Source organism: Canis lupus, chromosome 22 (genome assembly GCF_048164855.1).
Source record: "Canis lupus baileyi chromosome 22, mCanLup2.hap1, whole genome shotgun sequence".
NCBI classification, from domain to species: domain Eukaryota; kingdom Metazoa; phylum Chordata; class Mammalia; order Carnivora; family Canidae; genus Canis; species Canis lupus.
This window is the reverse complement of record NC_132859.1, coordinates 23,811,470-23,832,424: the sequence shown is the minus strand read 5'-3', so window position 1 is coordinate 23,832,424 and position 20,955 is coordinate 23,811,470. Positions and strand designations below refer to the sequence as shown.

General features: G+C 41.0%; 1 protein-coding gene across 3 annotated transcripts in view; it reads right to left on the bottom strand.

Moving 5' to 3' along the window:
* Positions 1-20,955, bottom strand: part of CPNE4 (copine 4) — a 665,006-nt gene that overhangs the window by 144,523 nt on the left and 499,528 nt on the right. For all 3 annotated transcript variants that reach the window (XM_072792768.1, XM_072792769.1, XM_072792770.1), the window contains one exon: positions 13,011-13,190. In XM_072792768.1, coding sequence (XP_072648869.1) covers positions 13,011-13,190 — 180 coding nt within the window. The remainder of the gene's footprint in view (positions 1-13,010; positions 13,191-20,955) is intronic.

Below are 20,955 nucleotides of genomic sequence, written 5' to 3'. Positions count from 1 at the left end.
GGAGTCAATTTAACAACTCATGAAAAAGGTTGCTTCCTTCTTGACCTTGGTTAGCAGTCTTACGATGATAGCATTTAGGGAGAATTGCTACCTCACTTTTTCCAATCTGCAAATGGTTGTAGAAATTGAATGTGGTGCAGTAGGCAATATGGTATAATGGGAAGGCAAGTACTGAAATCAGATCAACTCAGGTGTGAATCTTAGCTCTACAACTTGCTGTCAGCATGATCTTGGATGGATTAGTTGAGCTTGTACAGCTGAGTTCTTGATCTAACAAATGGAGAAGATACTGGCTTCATGTAACCTGGTATCTGGGATATTAAAAGGCCCCCAGAATATCAGTCTCTTCCTTGCAACTGACCACTAGTGAGAAAGTCAGTAGGAAGATTTGGGAGATCTGTAAAGGGATATAGACCTTTTTCTTCCTGAGTTGTCAAATGGAAGCCCAGAGGTAGTATACTTTAGGGGCTTGGGGGGAACCACTGAATACTCTGAATGTGACTCCAAATGCCTGTTGTTGCATCTTGACTTTGGCCCTAATGACACACATGTAATCTTGGCCTAGTGATGATAGCCATAAGGATGATGGTGATAATGTCATCAGCACCAAGCTCAGAAATGCCTGATACATGATTAGGACTTAGTAAATGTTAGCTACGGAGGTGATTTATTATCACGAAGGGACCAAAAGCTATATTGCCTAAACTTGGACAATTTGAAAATGAAAGGGGACAGTGTTAATAATTAAATCCTGGCAATGGGTATAAACTAGGATGACCTGGGCAAATGCAGTCATAGGTTACCATAACGGTATCACAATACCTTACATGTAAGGATGAATCCCCCTCTCCTTGGAAGTAGTTAAGCAGAGGCTTAGAAGCACCAGAGAGCAGAATCCCACTCATCCAACAAAACTCAACCTTGCTTTTGTTTTCCTCCCCATTTCAAGCTTTTCTGATTCTACCGGAGTTCTGTCTGCAAATTTACTGTGATACAAATTTTCTTGGTTTGATTCTCACTGGGGAGAGAGAGGTTTGGAGCAATTCTACTCCCTTGTTTCCACCAACTGGCTTGGGAATATGTGCTGACCTAAGCCTCCAGTGGGCAGACGCCAAGGAAGTGTGGGTGAAGCACATTAATCAGCACACTCACGGTCTCACCTGACCTGCCCTCATGTACAGAGAAGCTCCAAAGGCTCACATTCCATCTAAAACAAAGTTAATGAATTCAGATCTGGTCTCATTTTGTCCTTGAATCTGAAACCAAGACATCTGGGAATGATTTTGTAACCCAAGCAGTTACTGTTTCTTCTCCCCTTAAACTTTATCAGGTTAATTCAACATAAAAAATTTTTCTTTCCCAAATTAGACTTGAACTGGAGATTCTAGGCTTTGGGGGAATGTCAGAACCTCTCTGCAGTTCCAATGATGCTTCCTTGACTTATTCCTTATTAGTGCTCCAAGCCCTCCATGGTCTCTTCTGTAATCAAAAATGGTATTACAGAAGATCATAGTCAGATTACCCAAGTGAACCTTCCTCCCTGTGGGAACTGGAGTGGGGTGGTGGGAATGAAGCCTTTACCTGAAGCGTCTGCAAAATGCTCACTCAAAAACATAACAGCATAGCTGCACAAATATCTTGCCCCAAAACCTTTCCCTCACACTTCCCAAAGTAGACTTCCTTATATATTCTAAAGTTCTCTGAAGTTTATCTATATAATACTTCTGCATCATAGTCATGACACAGAACTCATGAATATGAGTTCTCTGAAGTCAGAGTATAGGACTTATTATGATGTTTTTACTAACATTTATTGCAATTTTTTCTGCTTATAGAGGTGATATATATTCCTTTTAGAAAATACAGAAAAACATGGAGGTGACACTAAAAATCACTCACAATCCCACCTCCCTGCCATCACTGTTGTCATCTAAAAATACATCCTCCTAGTCTTTTGGCCTGGGAAGAAATGGGCACTTTAATAGCTAGTACCATATATTTTTTTAAATTTTTAAAAAAATTTATTTATGATAGTCACACAGAGAGCGAGAGAGGCAGAGACACAGGCAGAGGGAGAAGCAGGCTCCATGCACCGGGAGCCTGGTGTGGGATTCGATCCCGGGTCTCCAGGATCGCGCCCTGGGCCAAAGGCAGGCGCCAAACCGCTGCGCCACCCAGGGATCCCAGTACCATATTTTTTTCTCACCTTTGGGAGAGAAGACAAAAGAGAATTTAGTCTTCATATGGCTACAGTTGATATTCAGAAAAGTTTGTGAAATCAGTTACTAAATTTCATAAGCAGCCTAAATGAAAAGAAAAGCAGAAATCTTCACAAATTTTAAAATAATTGTACCATACTTTATAAAGAGTCTGAATACCTTATTTTTGGCAAGTAAAAATATTTACCAAAGAATTAACATTAGAGCTACTGTTTTATTTGGTGAATCAAATTTTTGGTAATTTGACTTCAGCGAATTGGCTGTTTGGCATATTGATAATTCAGTTCATGTGCTACAGTGTTTCATGCTTCAGGGCCAAGACAAGTACAGGACATTTTTATTTAAGGCACTTAGGATGCTGATAAGTAAGAAAGTACAGCAAGACAACTTTTATAGGAGAAAAGCAAAGGCCAGGTGGTGGAGAGAGCATTGCAAACACCATCAAGACAGGGTTCAGCTTGAATTTTTGAAGGTCAGTAGTTCTGAACTGTAGCAAAAAGGACTGGAATGAAAGCTGGCTGGAAACAAGCAAGAGTGGGTGCTGTGCTAGAGGTCCCAGGTGGCTGCCTTCAACTCAATTGGCGTATTTGGCTCCCTATGGGGAAACAGGCCCAGGGGAAATTGTGGGGTGAGCTGGGGGATGCGTGCCCCATTCTGTCCTGGCTTAAAGAGTTGGGATCGGCACAAACACCTAGAGTTGCTTTCAGCGGTGACACATCAGTTCTTTCAAATTCTCATCCATTTTCCTGATCTCTTGTTCTTTTCTCCTTACTCATTTGGAGCCAGTAGAGGTATCATATTACTGTCAATGTGTGGAACAGGGCTTGTAAACACAGGCCCATTTTAATTGCCACTAAATATATCTTTTAAAAACTATTTTTGAAATTAAGTAGACATGAGAAGGTGCTTTCCTGTGGGGCACTTAGGTGGGAACACAATGTGTGGCTGAATGACATCCATGACTTTGCAAGAAGGAAAGACCTCATACTAACAGATGATGTGAGAAGGGCCTAGGGGTGGGGAGGTCGGGGATGGAAACTATCCTGAAGAGAGATGAGAATGCAGGAGGGGATGCTTGTTTTCAGAGACAAGAGGAAGAAAGAGATGAATAAGAATCGCTGACTATTAGAACTGGAAGGAATTTAGAGATTAATCAGGACAAAACCTTCCCTTTATAGATGAGGTCACCATATCACCAAGAGGTAAGCAAACTGCCCAGTGTGACATAAGGAGTTGCTGGCAGATCCAGGACTCCAGGGCAGAACACCATAAAGGAGATTTAAAGGTACAAAAGGAAGACTCCAGACAAAGCAGAAAGATTTTCCTAGGATCCGAATTTTAGATTTGCTTGTCAGACAAACACAGAAAAAACAAAAAAAAAGGCAAGAATTAATGTTACTCTCCTTGGAGAACTGAGGGCTTGCTCACCAACAATCACCCTATGTGAATCCCACCTGCCTAAGTCAGTAAGCATGGAGAGACCACTTCCTGGGACTTCTCAGCCAGCCCACGGTAGCTGAGATGATGGTATTTATTTATGACATCATTTATCACTCATGTGGTTTCTGCCTGCAGTAATTCTGCAAAGTTAGGGAAAGCTTTTCATGTGAGAAGCAGAAGGGAAATGAGTTACCTGCTGTAATGTGTAAATTTAACTTCCCTGAGCCATCAATTTTATGCCATGAGAATATTAAATGTTATGAAACAAAATACCAACCTGTGGAATCTCAATGTGAGCATTTCAATGAGCTTGGATAGCACCTTCTGCACTGTTACATTTCCAGTGTCAACTGGTTGGGTCCAACCCATCCTGAAACCAAATTCCCACTGACCATTGACAACTTTTGATCTGCCAATCCTTTCAGGGGCCATTGTGGTTGATGTAATCCTAACATTCACCTGTATCAGGAAGGGAACCAGTGGTCCCGCTAAGAGGTCCATTCAACTACACTTAGCGGAGGGGAGTTAAGATCTTTAAGAAAGTAAATGCTAAATTCCTGTATGTGATCCTATGTAAAAATTATGAAGCAACTTTTTTCTGCTCTCTAGATGTTTTCTTTGTCCTCCTTAATTTCTCCAGACAATTGCCCTAAACATTAGTTCTTTCATAATTAAAACTAGTGATTCAGTGTCCAGGAGACTTATTAGCATTCCTCCTGCAAGACCCTGGGGGAGTTGGTTCTCAAACTGTGGCCCCCCACCAGCAGCATCCTCATCACCTGGCATCTTAGAAATGCAAATTATTGGGCTTTTTGCTAAATCCACTTAATTAGAAACTCTGAGGGTGGGGCCCAGCACTCTGGGTTTTAATAAGCCTCCAGGGATTCTGATTAGAGCTCAAGTTGGAGAACTGTTGCTCCGTGGGAAGGCAGTGCATGATTCCTCTCTCATGAATGAGGGTTCAGAGCTTCCCAGACTGCACAGGACTCCTTTATGGGATCATAGATTTCTCTGCCCTACTTATGATGACAGAAAGCAGGACATTCTTGGTTTTAACAGATGTCCTCTGTCCTCTAGGGGAAGAATTACATTAAAGTATAGCTACATGACAATGAAGAGAGGACAGTTGTAACTATACTCTGAGCCATGGAGAAGAGGAAATGCCCACAAGAAAAGCAATGATGAGACACCCAGGGAAGGTGGGGGGTGGTGTGCAATCACTGAATTTGAATTTGGTTAGTGGGTGCTCAACTCAGTTGAGGGTGAAAAGACCAGGAGGAGGCACTTTCTGGGTGTTGATTTTATAAGGTTCTGGTTTGGGGAGGTTGAAACATTGATACTATTTAAGAAACCATGCTGTATTTAGAGTAAATTCAGTATGCAGACCTGAAGGAAAGAAGACCAAGGTGGTTTTTCTTTTTTTTGCAAGACGATTCCTATGTTGTCTCTATCAGCTTCACATGAGGTAAACAAACAAACTTAAAAAAGAAACAAAACAAGAAAACAAAAATCTAGCTAGGTCAGCTCTGTGCTTTGCATTGATACTACATTCCAATTTATACTGGTCAGTGACGAGCTGTGATGGGCTTTGGAGCCAAACATATCTGCCTTTGAGTTCCAGCTCCACCATCTACCAGCTGTGTAGACTTCAATAAGCCACTCAGCTTTATTCAGTGTGTTTCCTCAAATGTAAATGAGGATAATGGTAGTGCCTACATCCCAGGGATGTCCAGCTGATTAATTTAAGTGAGGTTTTGCAAACGCCTAGCCCAGTGACTCGTAACTACAAGTACCTAGGGAAAGGTAACTGCTACCTTTACTGTTCTCATTATTTCTGACTCAGTGTCCCCACTGCATCTGGTGTGCAAAGAAGTGGAAGAATTTGAGGATAACTGGACTAGTTAGAAAGCAATGAAAGAAAGTGAGGGCACCCCTTTAAAGAAGGTCTACTTGCTATTCTTAGATGGTGAGGGATCATCTTAGCTCTCCTTGGCATGCCCTCTGTTGGGTGCAGCAGGAGAGGGGCTTAGCTCCTAGTCTTCTTTCTGCCAACAGAAATCCAAGGACAGTCTCCAAGCTCACCCAGAAGGAGAACACAGCTTTCTGGGCCCCCTACATCTCTGTGATTCGCCCCCCTCAACCATCTGCTGAGAACACACAGTTCTGCCTAGAGTGCTCTTGGAGGACATGATCCTTCATTTGGCATTATTGCTTGGTGCTAAGTCACTGGCTGTGCTTGTACTCAACTTCATGGCCAATGCCCGTTTCTAGCATGCTGAGGGCTGCTATTTTCCTTTGCTAAAAGCCACGAGTCCCACTGTTTCACATGGCAGAGTGAGAATGTGGCCAACTCACATGGACAGGCAAGTACCTGTAGACAGCTTTGAGGAGACAGCTCTGAATGTGTGACTTCCAGCATGGGGTTTGGGATGTCACTTTCTCTCTCCTTTTGGGCCTTCGTTGTGCTAAGACAGGAATTAGAATACCTGACCCCAATTATTTCAGAGATCTCGGTAGAAATGATTTTTACTTAAAAATAGTCTGTATAGGGGTGACTGGGTAGCTCAGTTGGTTAAGCATCTGGTTCTTGATTTAGGGTCAGGTCATGATCTCAGGGTCCTGGGATTGAGCCCTGAGCTCATGCTCTCTCTCTTTCTTAAATAAATAAATAAATAAATAAAATCTTTAAAAAATGGTCTGAATAAAGTTACACACACACACACACACACACATACGCACAGAGAGACTCATTTGACTAAAGTTTTCAATAAACTTGAGGCAAAGTCCTAACTTCGGTTTTACTAATTGCCCAGAACATGGGTGTTTTGTCAGAATGTTTTTATCCATTTCGCTTCCACCTTCACTCCTGAAACAAAGCTGGCTCCTAGATATGTTGATTCTTCCCATCATTTCCTAGATTCTCAAGTCTTTAATCATAGCTTCCATATTTTGAATGCTCCTTCCTGCTGGGGACTCCACTAAGCACCTTATATGTATTTTCTCACTGGATCCTTACAATATTTCTTGAGGCCAACCCTATTATTATCTCTACTTTGCATATGAAGAGGCTGAGGCTTAAGTGACTGCAAGAATTTGCCTGTGGACATACGACTTGAGAGCAGCTGAGCTGGGATTTGACTGTAGTCCAGGAGGTTCCACAGCATGTGCATTTAAGCATTATGAAACAGTGCTTCAGACCCTGAATGTGCCTTTCCCCCAGCTGCTCCACAGCTCCTAAATCTAGCCATTCCCTGCCTAACTAAGCAGTACAAGGAAAAAAAAAATCTTCTTGAACTACTGAAGTGATGAAGAAGGAAAGTATTGGCATTTTCTTTTTGTGTGTGTGTGTGTGTGTGTGTATGTTTTGCTGGATCATACTAGAGAAAAGAACAATTTAGAAAAAAAGAGAAAGCTTTCATTCACACCCATATTTAACATCAAGTTCACATTTGTATCTGAAAGAATGTAGAGAGAGATGTCCTTGCATATTCAACAATTTTTTAAAAATCTTTTATGATTTGTTTGTATATGGCATGTTCAGTGAATTTCCTTTTAAAAATAAGGATCTCTTTGAGGGATCCCATCCACTTTTAGGCTACCTGAGTCATAGGGGGTCCACTCTCAAATCTATATCATTTCTAGATCCACGTGGTGGAATGCCAATTGGCAACCTCTTCTGGATTCTCCACAGATATCCTGAGTTTGACAAGCCAGCATCACGTTCTATTCCCCACCTGATTCCTCAATTTGATTCCTTTAAAAGATAGGCAAATCACTCCTCCAGTAACCTGAGCCAGCTTCCTGAACACTCCTCCCTCATCCATTCTCCAAAGTTTGTTGATGTTGCACTTGGCCAAACTCCGCCCTAGGCCTCCTCAACTTCCATCACCATTGCCCTCTCATCTCTTTCTTGTTATGGCCTGAGCTTCCTAACTGGTTTTCCTGACTCCACATCCACTCTCCCACTCACCTTTCTCAGGAACACTAAAGTGGTCTTTCTAATATACACCCCATATCTTGTCCTTCCCCTAGTCAAAACCCTCTAGGACCTCCAGTGCAGCACATTTGGTCTTTCCAAACTTTAGAGAACGGCACTTAAGTCCTCCTTCTCTGGCTGGTCTTCTCCTGTTTAGCCTCCTCTATCCTTTTTCCACCCTTACTTGGCCATCCAGCCATGTTGAGTCACTTAGAGTTCTTTGTTTTTCTTGTGCTGCCATGCCTTTGTGTGTCCTGGTCATTTTGTCCAGAGAGTTCTTATTTCTTTTCTCTGCTGGTGAATTCCTACTCATCCTTTGAGGTTCAGGTCCAGAGTCATCTTTCTTATGAGACCTTCCATCCCTTCTAGGAAGAGATAAGTTTTCCCTCATCACTCCTGGAACACATCTCTGTTGTGGCATGAAATAACATGCATTTTAATTATTTATTTACCAGTCTGTATCTCCCAGCTAATTGTAAGCTCTTCTGGGGCCAGGCCTCTGTCTTTTTCGTCATGGGTACTTGGTGTATCTGGAGCACTTGCTAAATGCTTGTTGAAATAATGAACATGTGATTGAATGAAACTTACCATGATAAATAAAAGTTTTATATTGATCTAAAATTTTCAAAATGAACTCATCAATAAATGTGGCTGAGCCTGTGTGATATATAAAGCATGGTGTTGCATTAGACATGAAGAAGTACTGATTATGGCCTCTGCCTTAAGGAACTTGTAATCTAGCTATGGGGCCAAATGATATATATAAAAATAAATGTTAATTAAGAGAGAAATGATTTTAATGAACTAAGAAAAAGGAACTTCTTAAGGCAGTTACTAAATGAGTGAAGTGGAGATGAATTATAGGATGTTGGAGTCTGAAAGCGGTCATTATGGCCTAGAGCAGGAGTTTTATGGAATATGACTTGATTAGTTAGAACTCCACATTGCAAGTGGCAAAAAGAATTAGCCCACAATAATTTAAATAATAAATGGAAGCTATTGACCAAAATTCCCAGGAATGACTGGCTTCAGACAGGACACCATCTAGCATGCAAATAATATGATCTGATTTTTCTCTATTTCTCTGTTCTTCCCTTTGAGGTGACTCTTCTTTTTACCCACATTTTGTCATTTTATCACCCTTCCTTTCCCTTCCCCAGCAGCTCCATGTTCTCTCCTTGAAGGGTGCCATTTCCAGATCTCACAGCTTTACCTTTCTCAGAAGGCTCTAGCAAATATGTATATACATTTCACTATCTCTGATTAGTTATATACCTTCACTGAACTAATCCCTGCAACGACAAAAATGGAATATTCTGATTGATTTCAGCCAATTCATGCCTACCTCAAACGTATGGAAAGTTTAATCGCACTATCACATGGCTGATAACATTAAAGGGTAGTCATCCATGAATATACAAGATACCCAGAGACACTAGGGTGTCACCTGGGGTCGGAGGCACAGTAGTACAGCTTGGGAAACATGGTTTAGGGCTACACTAAACAAGTCTGACTTGCTGCTCACTTGCTTCACCTAAGCCAGATGTTAAAAGAGATCTTAGAACATGTGGCCTCTCTACATTATCATTCTTTAAATCATGGCAGAAGAAAGAGCTTTGGGTTAGGGACCAAAAGCTTTTGACATCTGGTCTTGGCTCTGTCAGGAAACTGAATCTTTCTGATCCTCAGTTTTCTCAGCTATAAAAGGCAGATGATGATACCTGTCTTCTCAACATTGTCAAGAGTTTCAAATGAAATGGTCAATATGGAAGTTCTTTCAAAAGTATCAAGATATATTTAGAACGTACTATTTGTAATCTCACCCTCAGTGCTTATATATTCCTCATCTTAAAGGTTCAAAAAATTTAAGCCAATGGACTTCCCCAGTTCCCCCACTCCAGACAGTCCATCCATTTTTCACTGATATGTTTTCAATGGTATACTCTATATCAATTATGGTGCTTTTAGCTGAAGGAATGGAAAACCCCATCCCAAACAACTTTAACAACAGGATACTTTATTCTCTCATAATAAGGAGCCCACAGATACAGTGGGCCCACGTACAGTATATCAGCCAGTGCCTCCACCTCTCTGGCTCTGACTTTCCCTTAAGGTTGTGCTCATCCTCACCTTTGCTACAAAATGGCTACAGTGGTTCCAGTAATCATAGACAGAGAACTCTTTTTTTCATATGCGGATCTCTTTCTCTCTCTCTCTTCCTTTTTTAGGTTAGAGAAGCTTTCCAAGAAAAACTATCATGTCTTATGGATTAGAACTGGCCACAAGCCCACCCCTAAGCCAACCAATCTCTGGCAAATGGGAATGGGATTCATGTGATTGGCTGAGATTACTCAGGATTCACCCTTGGGCTAGGGATAGGGCTATTTTCTACACAGCTACATGGTGGAAAATGATCTGAAAATGATCAGGGCCTGACAGCTAAAAGAGGGGAGTGACTGGCTCCTGGGTAAGCAGCCAATAGCATCTGTGTCACAGATGCCATCAATACTCTGCTCATTTCCCCTGGTCTATGACTTCGGTGCACATCACTGACTTTTGACCACTAGCACTTGTATTTCTTTGCTTGTAGCTTCTTGGGCTACTCAGAGCCTGCTTTGCTGCCCATGCAGTAAGCCAGAAATACTCAAGGATTGATGTTCCCACCCTGGAAACAGCCCTCAATGACTAATGAACTATATACTGGAAGCATATAAATAGCAAAGTTCCCTCATCTCTAGGGTGAGATACTTCTGTGATGTTTGCTCTACACTGGCTTCCAAAATTTTCCCTGCAGAATTAAGCTCCAGTTGGCCACAGTGATAGCTGGCTTGACGACACTCTTACAGGCTGCCTTCCTTTTCCTATCTTACTTTCTTGTTCTGCTATGGCATCTCCTTCACCTCCTTTGACTTCCTGTCTCAGAGTCAGCTTCTTGGAAAACCCAAATGAAGATACTATGTACCATATGCCAAACTTCTTTCTGAATCCAGAGGCTTTGTATATAATTTTCTCATCTGCTTGGAATGTGTTTCCTCTTTCTTCTCAACTGAAACACTCATTCTCCCTTCAAGTCCTAGTGTAAATGTCACTTCCCTTCAGAATCTTTCTTTGATCTCCTCTCCACCTGACACCATTCTCTCAATCTTTGCTCTCCTAGTCCATACTTCTCCTTAAGAATAATTATAATGGTTGTACTTTAATTAATTATGTGCTTCCCATCTTTAACCACAATTAGACTGTGAACAGCCTGAGGGCTGGGATAATGTTTTTGGCTCAACACTACACTGCTGGCCTCCAGCACAATGCCTGGCATAGAGTAGAGGGTCAAGGACTTACTGGCTGCTGGAAAGATGAGGGTTGAATCTTTTGATGAAAAAGATCTTTGATTTATATGACTCGTGCATGGATCTAGATTTGTTTCTTAGGGTAGTATATAACTTTAATACATGAGGGGATGTCCATAATCTAAAAAAGAATCTTGGAGTGGCTAATTTATATCTATAAGAGATGCTACTTTAATCACCTTATTTTATTTATACATTATAGAATTCTACCTCAAATCCATCATTCTTTCATTCATTCATTCATTCATTCATTCATTCTGTACTACTTATTAGGCATTGTACCTGACAAGACCTTAGCACTATCTGCCATCAACTTTTTTCAAATCATGAGAGAAATAATATTTATGGAGAATATCCCAGGTTCCTTCTCTCCCTCCCCTCAGCCATAGTTCTACATTGGGCTTTTGGCTTTTACTAAGGGAACAAATAATCTAATGAAAGTAATCATTATATCTGCTTAAAAAGGTATCTGAGAACATTGTCTGTTTTGTTACTCAGTGCTCACATGGGAGAAATTAGTGATAAGTGGCACGAGGCACAGTTAAAGCAAAGAAACATGCATGCTTGTCATCTCTTTGCCAGGCAGGCTCTTTCTTACTAATCCCTAAACCCGACCTTTGCCTCTGCATAGGATTGATGCAGGTTTTATGGGACTTGAGGTTTATATAATTTGGAATGCTTTGAGAAAAAAGTTCAAGACGACAAATAAAAATGTCACACAGAGCCTTGGAAGCATTCTACCCAAGTGAGGGGCTCTGAAACTCAATCATCAATGGTTTTGCAGTAAATTGGCATCTGACCTTGATTCAAGGAACCTGGTGTCCTTTGTCTCTTACTCCTACCATGGTTGTTCTCACCTCTATGCCTCTATATATTGATTTCTTTTTTTAAAAAAATATTTATTTATTTATTTATTTTTATTTGTGATAGACAGAGAGAGAGAAAGAGGCAGAGACACAGGAGGAGGGAGAAGCAGGCTCCATGCTGGGACCCCAACATGGGACTCAATCCCGGGACTCCAGGATCACACCCTGGGCCAAAGGCAGGTGCCAAACCGCTGAGCCACCCAGGGATCCCTATATATTGATTTCTTACTTGAAAGTCCTTCCTCCTCCTTTTTCAATCTGTGAACCATATTTTTTTCAAAGTTTGAATCTACAATGCCTTCTCTGATTCTACCTAGCACAAAGCTCACTCTTCCTGGACCACAACCCTATGACTAGTCCTGTCTCTTTATGGTTTACATTGCATCATGAATTGCCCTATTTTAGGTGCATAAAGTGTGCCCTCTTCAACTAGAGTGTCTACTTTTGGGCATAGGAACTATTTTTTCATTTAGATTTCTCCTCAGCACCTATTAAAGTTCTGGGTAGAGCAAGAAGGGAAGGGAAGAAAAAAGGAAAGGTGTCATGAAGCAGAATTACAGGGTTTGGGATGAAGCCAACTTCGTTTGAGTTCTAGTTCTGCCACTTATTAGTGTGGGGCTTTAGGCTTAACCACTCTGAGTTTTAGTTATCTCAGTGATAAATCGATACAATAATGATGTTTATTTCACATCATTTTGAGGATTAAGTAAAAGCATTTATTCATTCACCAAATAGCTATTTAGCCCCTCTCCTGGGCTATTTTTGGTACCAGAAGCTTGGAATACAATACTCTCTGTATGGGGACTTTCATAGTTGAGTTGGAAGATGGAAATTTATAATGTAACAGAATAAGACTATAGCACCCACAATCAGAGTGTAATAAGTATTCAATAAATAATTGTGAAATAACTGATAGAATGAAGGAATTCAGAAGAAAAAAATGGTTAATTTTGCAAAGTAAGTAGGTCTTCCCATATTTGCCACATCATCCTTGTGTAAGTACACTGTCAACTATAATGGATATGACATTGTATGGGAACTCATAAAATGCTACATGTAAAGGAAAAATAAAACCAAAGGAGAAAGAATGCAGGGATAGAGGAAAAAGAGGAGGAAGAGAGGCCACAAGCAGGCAAGGAATAGGAAGGGACCTCTGTGGACCCACCTGGCCGAGTGTGCACTCCATGCCACCCAGGAAGTCGGCCTCCTTCAGTCCATTGTGGTTGCTGCTGATGTCATGAACCTCAAACCGCAGGCGCTGCACCTCTTCAAAGTAAAAGTCCACAGTGAACAGTTTTGAGTACACCGGGTTAATGCAGGTGCGAATCACCTCTGTCCTGTCAACCTGCAAGGAGAGAAGAAGAGAAAACCCACCGGGGATTAGGGCTTTTTATTACTACACTTTAGGTGAAATAATCTTATGGTGCTTTCCCTCCTTCCAAACCATAAATGCCCTCCACTGAGTCACCAGAGTGAGCAGTTTGAAAGTCTGCAAGGAAGCACCTTCAAGAGAAAGAGCCATGGTTCAAGGATATAGATAGAATAGTCTGAAGCTTTGTATTTAAAGATTTAAAACATGTTGTATTGTTAGGTAATAGGGCAACAAGATGGATCAATCATTAGTGACTGCCTGGAGCCCTAGGATGAAAAAGAGTCTGAAAGCACAGCTGGGCTCAGAAGGAAAGAAATCTGTGATAGGTTAGTGATGTCTGATGGGCACAGTAACAGTAATGTAGGTACTGGCCATGTAGGTGCCCCATTTTAGCTAATCCTACTCTAACATAAATTACGCAACTCCGGATTCCTAGCATAATGAAATGGAAAGGCTATGAGAATAGGAATGAAGATGACTGCCTTTGGTATCAACTATGCCTTTTATTGGGTTTACAATGGTTACACAGTCATTTTAGTCCCCTGAGCCTCAGTTTCCTCATCAATAAAATGAGGATTCGAGGATTGGAAGGTGAAAAGCCTCTTCCTGCTCTAACATGCCATGAGTTATGACTCTCCTTGCCTTCTGTGATATTAAGTCTCCACTTGTCCCTCTCTCTCAGATCCATATCTGTCATTCTCTACCCTACTCTTGCCCCTGGGGGCTGATCTCTATGGATGGGACTTCCTGGGCCTCCTTGCCCTCTAGGTTCTGGTTTGAGTCAGGCAAGGGGATGACTTAGCAGGAGATCAGACAGTGGGAGGATAGGGACGGGCTGGCAGCAGCACCATGCCTCTGCGCACACAAGTCTGCTAGTAGACTCTGTTCTGCAGAAGGAGCTTTTGCTGGGTTCTGGTAACACAATCTCCTTTCCCTCTCTTGATCCTTCAGATCAAGGGGTGGTAACGACTTTCTGCTGTTGTTATCCCTAATAAGCCTCAGCATCCTTCATTGGCCTTCCTATCCCCGTGCATGCCCATAGAAAGGATCCCTCCATAAAGAGTTTAACCCTCTAGATGAAACTCTCTGAGTATGCCACCTGCTTTTTGCCAGTACTCTGACCTCTAAGGTTCTTTTCCTTCATGTCTGTCACATGTCAAAACGCCATTTACAACACCATTTATATTCTGAGAAGCTAACCCAAGATCTTAATGACAACTAACTCAAATTATAGCTAACCCAAGATCTTACAGTATCTCCCAACAGGAGATACTCATTACTCATAGTTTATAAATCAGCTGGAGCCTATATGTACTTTTGGCTTTCTTTTTCTTTTTTTTTTTTTAGATTTTATTTATTCATGACAGACACAGAGAGAGAGAGAGAGAGAGAGAGAGGCAGAAACACAGGCAGAGGGAGAAGCAGGCTCCATGCAGGGAGCCGGATGCGGGGACTCCATCTCGGGACTCCAGGATCACGCCCTGGGCCAAAGGCAGGCGCTAAACTGCTGAGCCAACCAGGGATCCTCAACTTTTGGCTTTCAAATAGAAACATGGTCTATTGGATACTTCCCAAGTGTCATTCATTAGCACAAACTGGGAAAACCATTTCCTGTACTTTCATTAGAGTACAAGGAAACACTCTCAAAAAACTAAAGGGAGGGCTGCCTTTAACCATATCATGCAGATACATGTTATCCAACAAAGAAGAAAATCAATACTTGCTGCAGTCTCCCCTGACATTCTTGCATTCAGTGTTTTGTCCCTGGCCCCAGCCCTCCCTATGGACTCTGTGTGAAAGAGAGTTGTCTTGTCAGGAACATCACCTGCTATTCCTGGTGGGTGGACCATACAGGTTGTGAGGAGAAGGAGAATATGATTCTGGTTATGTCCTTGTCCAATGGACAGAAAACCAAATCCCAAACTACTGTTGATTAGCATTTTACAATAAGCTATTGTTCAGACTAATGCTTATTTGACTATTCTGGCTTCTCCTGAAGGCTCAGCTTCTATTTGAGCTGAATTTTACATTTTTAAAATTTAAATTCAAGTTAGTTAACATGTAGTGTAGTATTGGTTTCAGGTATAGAATTTAGTGATTTATCACTTACATAAAACACCCAATACTCATCCCATCATGTGCTCTCCTTAATGCCTATCACCCATTTAGTGTATCCTCTCCTCTTCCAGCAACCCTCAGTTTGTTCTCTATAAATAAGAGTCTCTTATTATTTGGGGTGCTCAGTTAGCTGAGCATCTGAGTCTTGATGACTAGCTCAGGTCATGAACTCAGGATCATAAGACTGAGCCCCAAGATGGGCTCTGTGCTCATTGGTATGTCTGTTTGAGATGTTCTCTCTCTTCCTCTCACTCTCCCCTCACTTCCCCATGCTCACTCTCTTTCTCTCTCAAAATAATAATTTTTTGAAAGTCTCTTATGGTTTGCCTGAATTTTACATTTTTATATCATATTCATTCTGTAGATTAGGACTGAAAGTGTCATTGGCTGATTATATAGGTAAAAGGATTTACTGTATTGACATAATTTTTTTGACATAATTTTTTTTTCAATTGTTTAAAGATCATGGTGTAAATCAGAGGTCACAGACTGGCAGTCTGCAAGTTCAAGCTGACTTGGAGGTTCTTATTGGTCCTATTTAAAAGTACTTTCTCCCTTAATTTGCCAACATAAAAGGCAACAATAAATAAAAAATCCCATAAAAGGGTCTATTTCTATTGCCCCTCCCACCTTTGGGGAAAAAATCAGAATATCTGGTAACGTGGGGCCACATTCATACATTGCAACAATTGGGGACTGCCATTCAGATGGGGCAGTCACTCACCAAGCTCTTCTGCCTCAGTGAGTTTCCTGCCTGACCCCTAGAGGTATTTTTGCAATTATCTGGCCCAAATTCACAGAATAATGAGCCATATAAGAGATTTAATAATATTCATGTGGTGCCTTTTGATAGAGGATTTTGAAATAACCCCCAAGAACTAACTAATAGATCAATTTGACACACAAATCTCTTTAAGATCTTTAAGACACACAAAAGGAATCTTCTCTCCTTATGGGTGAAAGAATAGCCCTAGGTGGGTTGAGATAAGAAATAGGAGATGGAAATTCCATCCAATTCTAGTCTTTGGTCCCCTGCTTTAGCCACACAGATGGCACAAGGGGCTGATGTGCCCCAATCCTGCTGCTTTTCTTCTCACTTCTTGATTCTCAGATGATCACATAGATGTAAAGTTTATGTTGGCATCAAGCCACACACCTCAGACAATCTTTCCAAGGCAAGCTGCCAACATGCAACATGGAATGACTTGGTTTTTTGAGGGAAATGACTGGTTGGATAGAAATTTTAAAATACACATTTGCATTACTAAAATAATTTCCACAGATAGTCTCGGGGCCAGTAAGAATCCTAAGAGCATAGAGGAGCTCAGAAAAAGGATGATGGTAGAGAAAGTGCTTGCAATACCAAATGCCTATTTAGAAAATGTTTTAAAACTTACTGCATCCCCAGCCATTATGGGAGGTGCATTATCTTTTCCGGAGACTGAAGCCAGGTTTAATCTGAGCAATAGAGCTGAGGATAGCTCATGTTTCGCACTGAGAGGCATCAAGGTCAAGGTGATTGTTTCCAAAAGATCATCTACTGACTGGTGCTACCAGGTGCATCAATCCATTGGGCAGCTTTTTTTAAAAGCTCAGATTCCTGTTCTCTACCACCAGTGATTCTGACTAAGCAAGTATAGGGTAGGGCCCAGAAATCTGCAATTTAAGGATGTTCTAGTAGATTCTGATGTGGCAATATCAAAGTACTGGAATTTTGGAGATGTAGGGTCTTGCTCTTCTGTAAGGTTTTTTTGTCAAGTTTAATCTTGGTGGTCTTCTGTTACCCTGTTTCCAAAAGTCCGCTTATCTCCTTTCCTCCCTAGTGGTAGTAATTGATATATTCATGATGCTTTATAATTTGCAGAACATGCTTATGTCCAGTTTTTTATTTGATTCTTATAGCAATTATGTGATATAACTTTGAGTATTTTGTGTATGAGAAAAATCAAGGACAAATGTCAGCACAAGGTACTGGATGATAGAATGAGCACTTGAACTCATGCCTTCTGACCTCAACGCTTGGACTATTTTCCTTAATTCAAGTTTATTTGTGAGAATGCCTTGAAAGAAATGAAAAATGCTGCTAAGTATGGTATGATGGTGATAGAATCAACTATTGAGTACTGCTTTTGATGAGAGGCCCCTTTAAAAATTTCATCTGAAACACTTTTGAGTATAATACTAGAGTGTATAATAGTTAATAGTTATAAAAGGTCAGCTGTGCCATAGACACTTAAAAATGCATTATTCAGGTATAATTGACATATAATAAATCATATTTATTTAAATTATGCAATTCAATAAGTTCTGACATATGTACATACTTGTGAAACCATGACCACAATCAAGATAATGAACATAGCCATTGTCCCCTCCAAGTTTCTTCACGTACCTCTGTAATTCCCTCCTCCTGCTCCTCCCTTCCCACCCCATTCCCAAGAAACCACACTGACCCACTTTCTGTTCTAATAGATCAGTCTGTATCCTCTATGATTTTATGTCATAGCATGCAGTATATAGTCTTTTTGTCTTTATTCTTTTATTCAGAATAATTACTCTGAGATTTATTCATTGCCAAGCACATCAGTAGCTCATTTTTTAATTCTTGAGTAATATTCCATGGATGGCCATTTGGATTATTTCCAGTTTGGCTATTATACATAAAACTGTCATCACTATTCATGTACAAGCATCTGTATGTATATAATATTTCTTCTTTTGGGTAAATACCTAGGATTGAAATGAGTTATGTTAACTTTTAAAACTCTAATAGGTGTGTAGTATGTGATGATAATTTCCATTTTCCCAATAACCAATGATGTTCAACATCTTTTTATATGCTTCTTTGCCATCTGTATATCTTCTCTGATGAAGTATCTGTTCAAATCATCTACAGGCACTGTCTTTTCATCCTTATGACAACATTTTGAAGTGAGTACTATTATTATCCCCTCTTACTGGGAGGTAGAGAAGCCCTATAATTATCCCAATTTCACAAAGCTTGCAAGAGGTAGGATTTAAACCTAGGTAGTCAATTTCCTAGGTCTGTGTATTTCACCTTTATGGTATATAGTCATTCAAATTTGAAGCTTTTCCACCTAAATCCTGTTGCCCAGAGTAATACACAAGCCAGATGACAAATGTAAAATGTGGAAGCTAGAACTGGACAGTCCTTTTACCACCTGATATGGCTCCAGGCTCATGTCATTCAGAATGGACGGTAAAATCACATCACCTTGGCTAGCAGTATGCCTCAGAAGTAAATAAGATAAGCATGACCCTAGAAGCACCTTTGGAGAGGTTTCTAGCATCACAATGATGGGTTCTGGGTCTTCCTCTTTCTTTGCTGACACCCCCCCCCCCCAGTCCTTCTAGGCTCCTGGCTCCATCCATACAGACCCTGAGCCAATTCTGATTCAAATACTGGCAAGGGTCTCATATATGTCTTCCTGTGCTGAATGCCTCTATGTCCTCCACAGCTGCTCCTTTTCCCAACATGAGTACCCAGTTTGTGTGCCTTAGTTTTCTGATTTCTACTGAACATCCCATTGCCTTAAACCCCAGCCCTCTTAGCTTGGGAGTTTTGTCACTGTACTAGTGCTATATAATAGAAATGTCCATTATCATGGAAATGTTTTATATTGCATTGTCCAGTATGGTGGCTACTAGCCAGATGTGGCTATTGGGCACTTGAAATGTGGCTAGTGGACCTCAGAAAGTGAATTTTTAATTCAATGAGAGTGAGGCTCTCATAAATAGGATTAGCATGCCCTTATAAAAAAAGTCCTAGAGCGCTGCCTTGCCCCTTCCACCATGTGAGGACACAGTGAGAAGCTGGCAGTCTATGAATCAGGAAGAGGGCTCTCACTAAGCAGTGAATTTGACAATGCCTTGATCTTAGACTTCCTAGCCTCCAGAACTGTAAGAAGTAAATTTATACTGTTCACAAGCTACACATTCTATGGTATAGCTAGACTACCCAATAGTTTAAAAATCTTAACCAATGCACACAGTTCAAGTTTGAAAAACAGTAATATTGTATTACCAACTGTTATGGCTCAGCCCCAAGGCATACAGAGACCAAGACACAAAGTATTGTGGGATCTACTCCGAGTGTCACACCCCAGCCCCTGGATCAGACTTTGTGTGCTGGTCCATCTCCACTTTTTTTGGAAACTGCCATTTTGACTATTGCTCATTTTGCTATAGGACATGAAGACTTAGTGAAATAACCACATTATGGGTTGATTTATTTGGATGTCTTCAACTGAGCACTCCATTAATAGTGTGCTCCCAATTTGTGAAACAAGAGTTAGAGAATGTGGTGGTTATTCTCCTTTGCATCTCTAGATCTTTCTGCTCTGTTCTGTGTCATAAGAAACTGGCCTGCATGCATTGCTTCATTTGGATTTTTCTGTCAGCTTGCCTCCTTCAGCCACTGGAAGGCACCAGTAGGAGATCATAAAGTGGGAGGAAAGAGAGGCTGGTGTGTTTTACCTACCCCCTCCCTGCCCCATGTTGCGATTTTGGCAGACTGTCTTGCTCCTCCTACTAGAATCCCTCCCTGTGAGGCTCTAGCTCTTACTGGATTCTGGTAACATTGCTACTTCTGCCTACCCATAAGCCCAGTGGTGTATTTTTACTACTGCTAGTCCCAGAGCATCTCAGCATTCCTTGCTGATCCCTCTAACTTTGTCCATGCAGCTATAAGTGGTCCCTTTATTAACATCTCTTTTTTTGGCTGGAACTCTGATTCAGATATGCTGTTAAAAATGGTTCAAGATACTGCAAAACGTAGAAGAGCCTTCTGTATTCTAAGGGGAGATGAAATTGTGTCCAGTCTGATGGCTCATGATGAGTGAATTCTATGATATTTTAGGACTTTGAAAAGTGGTAATCCATATGGACTCGTGGTAACTTCCTTTTAGCCACAATATCCTATTCCCCAACTGTGTTCAATAATCGGTCATAAGGAACATTCACTGAGTACTTAATATTCACCAGGCATTGTCCTAACCACTTCACATGTATTATTCCACTTAGTCACCCCGACAACTACAGATTACCACTACTGCTATTTTACATATGAAGAAACTTAGAATCAAAGTGGTTAACTTGCCCTAAGTCACCAGCTATTAAGTGATGGAGCCACTTGGGATTTCCCCTAAACCTTTTTCCTAGGACATGGCATCTCTCTTGAAGAGAACAAATCTATTTAGGTGCCCTCTGACCATAGCAGTTTTAAGAAGTGTCCTTCTCAAACTCAATACTCCAAATGCTCTTTGAGAGGAAAACAATCTTTAACACCCTCAGCTGGGCGACAGACCATAAAGTCTTTTCATTGTGACTGTTGAGTGTCCTGTGCACCTTTCCCAGTCTTCAAACTTTCTCTTCCCACCACTTTTGTATTTTGCTCTTCAAATTTCCTCCACTTAGCTAGAGCCACTTTAGAATGGCTCAGGAGAAATCTGGATATTCTAAGCCAAGAGGACATAAGAAGATTCTGTAACATAAATGGTGTTTTTTAGTCCTAAATCAATTGCTTTCTCCCTCCCACTCCAGCTGTAAGCTGGCACATAAATATCAAGCAATCAGAAACTGCCTCACAAAATTCACGCCT